The 5,880-nt window shown below is 44.8% G+C and overlaps 1 protein-coding gene across 1 annotated transcript; it reads right to left on the reverse strand.

The window, feature by feature from the left end:
* Positions 1-238: 238 nt before the first annotated feature.
* On the reverse strand, positions 239-5,143 carry si:dkey-175g6.2 (neurosecretory protein VGF). The gene is made up of 2 exons (XM_048267532.1): positions 4,655-5,143; positions 239-3,656 (listed from the first exon to the last, which is right to left on the reverse strand). Exon 2 carries the CDS (start codon positions 3,599-3,601, stop codon positions 1,550-1,552), a length of 2,052 nt encoding a protein of 683 aa, XP_048123489.1. The 5' UTR covers positions 3,602-3,656; positions 4,655-5,143; the 3' UTR covers positions 239-1,549.
* Positions 5,144-5,880: the final 737 nt, after the last annotated feature.

Raw genomic sequence — 5,880 nt, forward strand, 5'->3', positions numbered from 1 at the left:
TTTTTTTAAAAGTTGTTCTTGTAAGACACCTATGAATACCATTGCTAATTATAACTGAATTTTCGCTCCATTCAATCATGGAGCATGGTTGTAGTCTTAGCGCTGCAGTCAATCATAGCGTATTGTCGGCAGTGTTGAGGCATTGCTAATCATTCAACAATCTCCACGAAGGCATTTTAAAAATTGACCTTTAATAAAATAATTGACTTTATTTTTTTCTGTCATATAGCAAAACTAGTCATCATCATGCTTTTATTTACACATAGCACACACTTGTTTATTGGACACTGTGCAACTTACAATCTGGAAGTTGACATCAACAACAAAACTCCTCTCACAAGACTGGACTTGTTCACTTTTTTCAGACACTAGTAGTCATCATTAGAAATGTTCTTTCTTTATTATTTTTTTTTATTATTATTTCTGATAACATATATTCAAAGGAAAAATATTTTCTCTTTGATTGATTTTTTTTGTATTCTTTTTTTTTAAAGATGCAAGTACAGACACACGTGCAAACTCTAACCTCCCACGGTTCTCCAAGCTCCACTTCTCTCCCCACTGTATTTTACAAAGATTTCTTTTGATCATGGAAACAAGATTTCTGTACTTGTTGGCAAAATGTCAGTGTAAACATAATTTCTTTGAATGGGCCTATAAAGACAGGAAATATGAAAGATTAAGATATCTGGCGCAATACATTATTTATTTCAGGACTTCATGTGAACTTGCAATGGCAAATGATAGCAGATATGAGTTAAAAGAGTGGATAAATGAGTGATGAAATTGCAATAAATAATTAACATAAACTTAAATGACAGTGCAGTACAACAAAGTACAAAGTTTCATTAATTCAATTCCATAAAAGCATTGATTATCAATGGAGAATATTCATATAGGCAATACAATTTTGTATAGGCTGCTGAATCATATTCAAAATCATATTCAAAAGAGTACATTGTACGAGAGAAACTCAAAACAACTCAGATGAGTGTTACATTGTAATTTGCAACATTTAACAATATTTCAACAGGAAAATATGGCATATGTTATAATATAACTCCCTCAGTGCTGTTCAGGGGGGGAACAAATAATGGTTTTAAAAAATGTGATACTTTTGGTATGAACATTTGGGTAGTATCACATTTTCAATGATGATGAAACAAAAATCATCTGTATGTGTAAACGTAAGTCTCTTGCATGCAGTATGCCAAAGACTCCATTATGTGCAAGTGATTGAGAGCCAGACCACAGTGAACTCTCTCTCCCCCTTGCATGTCATGATGCATACAGCAGAGCATTCTCTCACCGAAAAAACGTGTAAACTGTGAGAGAATGGAATGTTTATAAAAGAGGATTCAACATGTGAATGACATCTCATCCTGTCCTGATTTGTTTTTAAAAATACTGACTAAATCAAGAATGAAACCTGAAACCATCATAACTATAACAACATTTACATTAACCAAAAAAATAAATCAATTCAATTCCCCCTCCCCCTCATACCAAGCTCTGATCTCTCCTTTATTATCTCAGCGGTCAGATTGCACTAAAAGATTCGACGGTGAAAGTATATTTTCTCTATAAAGTTCTCCAGTTCTTCATCGTTTTCCTGCTGTTCCCCCAGATCCACGTTATCGTAATCTTGGGGGTAATAGTAGGACGACGCAGGTCTCCTGTTGGCCGGGGGCTGTGGTTTTGGCATGGGGAGAGAGTAATATGTCCGAGGATGGGGCATAATGTAATTGGAAATGTACGGGGAAGGGGGCCCCATAGGCATAACCTTCCAGCTCTGCCCCTTCCCCTTAAGTTTGTTCATGTTTCTGCGCTTGGGCGGCTTGATGCCATAGTCCAGTGAGTCCTCAAAGTTATAATCGTATGCAAATGCTGGCTTTGAATAGAGGCGAGGCTTAGGTGGGGGGAAGTATACAGGGTAATAGGCTCGATATGGCTTTTGGTAATATGGATAAGAAGGATAGGCCATAAATTGTTTGGCTGGCTTAAACCAGTAATCCTGTTTGAACACCTTGGATTTGCCCTTCTCCTTGTACCATTTTTTGTACGGATTGACGCTCTTGAAGGGTTTGGAGGGTTTGGAGATTTTTGGGGGGGCGGGGGGTGGGGAATACTTGTAGAGCGGAGTCTGGGGTCTCGAGGGGGCCACAAGGGGCCGGAAGCGAGGGACACTGACCGCGGGGTTGTCCTTCCTCCTCTTCTTCTCCTCGACATCGCTGATGATCTCCACGACGTCGTCGGCGGGCAGGTGCAGCTTGCTGGAGATCTCGATCAACCGGTCGATGGTCTGGAGGTCCATGTCTCCGTCGTCATCGTCACTCTCCACCTCGTTGGAGCGCTTGTCCTCGGCCATGTTACCCAGGATGCTGGCCTTCTGCCGCTGCTTGGTGAAGGACGTCTGCTGCTTGCGGTCCATGTACTCCAGGAGCATGTCGGAGGCGATGTCGGCCAGGCGCTGCTCCTCGTCCCGCGCTGCCTCTGCTTCCGCCTGCTGACGTAGCAGCTCCTCCTGCTCCGCCCGTGCACGCGCTTCCTCATTCTCCCGCGCCGCATCCTCATCCTCGTCCGCCACCTGCTCAAAGTCGTCCATGAAGTTCCGTTCGTAGGCTGGTGCTGCGGCCGCCACCGCCGCTGGTGGCTCTTTCGTCTTGTCCTCCTGCCACTTGAGCTTCTTGGTGGCCTGGGCCAGTTGCTGGTTGTACGCCTTGTAACCCTTCAGTGGCGGAAGAATCTCATTGTCCTGCAGGCCCAGGTCAATGTTCTGGAAGTAGCCTCTAGTCTCGCGCTGGAGCTTGCCAGCATCCCTGTTTGTGCTGGTTTTGGACAGGCCGTTGGCCATGTTGTCTACCTGCCTTTCAAAACTCATTTCCTCCTCCTCCCTCAACTCCTCCTCCTCCTTCACCTTCTCAGCCACCACCCCCTCCCTCAGCTGACTCCCCTTTTGGGTCACAGTTGAGTTTTGATCTCTCTCCACCTCTCCCCACTGCTGCCCACGTTCGTCCGACGGCCCTTTGTAATCCGCCAGCTCGCGAGCGGCCATGTTGACCTGCTCTCTCAGCGTCTCCATGCTCTCCTCCTCCTCCTCTTTCATCCGCTCTTGAGTATATCCCAGCTGCTCTCTGCCGACTCCCTCCTGACTAATGCCCTTGTCATCGCCATCTGAGTCTGCCGCACGCTCCCTCTCTGGCCCCCTCTCCTCCTCCTCCTCCTCCTCCTCCACCTCCACCTCTTTCCTCGGATGGTCTATCGAGTCCATCAAAAGGGAGGCCAGTGCCCAGGCTGCACTCACGTCTGGGGAGGGTGGCGAGCTCCGCTCCGAGGCGGCCAGCACGCCACGGACGCCGCTCTCGTCATCGCCGCCCCCTCTGCGGTGCGTCCTGATGGCGCCTTGCCCAACCATGGCTGCTGCCGCCTGCGCCAGCTGCTGGACTTGGATGTCATGAGGGCCACTGATGCCACTGGCGCTGCTGCTGGAGGGGCTGTCGCTGGCGGGCAGAGTGGCGGCGCTGGCGGGCAGCTGGGGGGCGACGCTGAGGAGGGCTAAGAGCAGAAGTGAGGTGCAGGAGGAGCGGTGACACCTGGTCATGACAGTGCGGAACTGGGAGGATTGGGGCAACAGGCAGAGGGGACAGGACAAGCACCTTGCAGAGGCAGAGAGGGAAACACACACACACACACAGACACACACACACACACACACACACACACACAGAAATGAATATTCTCTCATGTATTGTTCATTGTTAAATACTGTTCATATCAACACCAACAACAACTGCAACAACTACATCACAACAATAATAATATGAACAACAAGGGTGATAATACTAATAATAATGATAATGATGATAATAATACAAATAATAATAATAATCATAATAATAATAATAATAATAATAATAGTGCTAAATGGTCTCCCTGGCTGTTTGACACTTGCTACTATGCAGTTTTTCAGATTTTTTTCAGAGTAAAAGGGCTTTGTCTTGCTTTGCTAGGAGAGACGCTGTGATTTAAAGACTGCAAAATCAATATTCCATTTACGAATGTGGAGTCACTCGTGAGAGGTCTTATATCTTAAGTGTCACAGGTAGCCACGCGTACGCTATTTGTCTTGTTCAGGAGGTAAATGCGGGGCTATAATTTACCGCTGGAATGTTCTAATGGTGATAAAACTGAAGAGGGGATCTGTGGGAATAACCACAAGTCCATTTAGTGATTCGTGCCAAATCATAGAGTTTAAGAAATTACCGAAAAAACAGTCTTTCCAACAAAATGCAATAGCGTTTTGTCATCCGTATGTTGAATAAGGGACGTTAAATTAGGCTGCCGAGACATAACCTGTTCATAAAAATCTAGCCTACCCGTTTCAGTTACACATTATGGAATTCCTTTACATTCGCCTACAAAATACGTTCATTCATAACTTTCCCCAAGCCGTATTCACACATTCTATGCTGATTTAATTCTACTGTCCATGTAACATTTCCGTGAATGGACAAACTGTTAAAATACAGTCATACATTTAGGCATCATCTGCATTTCACGGAAAGTAGCCTACACATTTTACAGAGCTTTTCGACTGGATGTGAGGTAAATTCTTGAAGTACCGTAACACGTCAAAAATCATGCTTTTACTCACCTTGAAGGAAGTAGGACCGGAGTAACTTTGCGTTTCCCCTTTCTTAGTGCACAACCATGGCTGAGAAATGAGAGGACAATGCTATCCGTTTTAAAGCGATTTGTGAAATAACTTGTTTTTTATTCGGCTAGAAAAAACTTATGAGTTACAGCAGTGTGATGTCACAGGTAGGATGATCGTGCTTCGTCTACTGTAGGTTATTCGCGATGTTTTTCTTTTTTTTCTTCTGAAGACAGCAACTTCAATATATATTTATATATCTGGACACGTCTACCCATGTGATCCAAAAGTCATCGCAGCGCCGCTGACGTCAGGTCTTTCATTGACAAGATTTTTTTTCTGTCTTCACTGAACTCCGACGATAGGCTACAGCGCAGTAATGAATGACTGGAAAAGGCATGAATGAAATCGTACACTGTTCATTCACAGAAATGAGCGGGTCGCGGGCACTGCAGAGTTATATGTAGGGAGTGTTAATTGACCATTCTCTCGGTTTCAATTAGCCCACTATAGCCGACAGATTAATGGATAATAGCCAGGAATGTCTCGTGACGTGAATTTTCGTGCTTTTGTTGCTCGGCGCACCACTTCTCGTATAGCATACCCTGTTGATACCCGTGTTTAGGATACCCCTCGTCATTGGGAAGAAGCCGGATTGCAGGAACCGTCGTGACGCAAGCTGTTCAGCTTCAGTGCTTCGTTTCCGCTCAATTTCCTTGGCTCGTTTAATTTTCCGCTCATTGTGTCATTCTGTCGTTGACTATCGCCCATTTGTCTCGCGCCTGTCATACTTCAGTGACGTGCCAGGCGGACGCTGGCCTTTATCCATGTTGCATTTTGATATTCTGCTAGACAGATCGGTTCACATGAACACACATTATTATACGCCATTATTATTAGACTGTATCGATTGGGACATTCGTTGTAGTGTTACCTCAAACACAACCACTTACTCAACACTGCTGTTTTATCTGTGGATATAGCCTATTATCAGCAGACTGGGTATTGTCTTCCACTTCATTTTATGATAAGATATCGATACAAATGGAGTAGGCCTGGTTATTATTAAGTATTATAAGTAGGGAGACCCATTTCCCCAGCCAGGTAATTACACAGAAACGACCTCCATAACCTCGCAGCAGTCAAAATTAATACGGAAGTTAACCCTTTCCAGAAACCAACCCCTGGAAGTTACATTTCTTGCAGCTCCCTGAAGTAAGCTGTGT

The sequence above is a fragment of the Alosa alosa genome, chromosome 2 (assembly GCF_017589495.1).
Source record: "Alosa alosa isolate M-15738 ecotype Scorff River chromosome 2, AALO_Geno_1.1, whole genome shotgun sequence".
NCBI lineage: Eukaryota > Metazoa > Chordata > Actinopteri > Clupeiformes > Clupeidae > Alosa > Alosa alosa.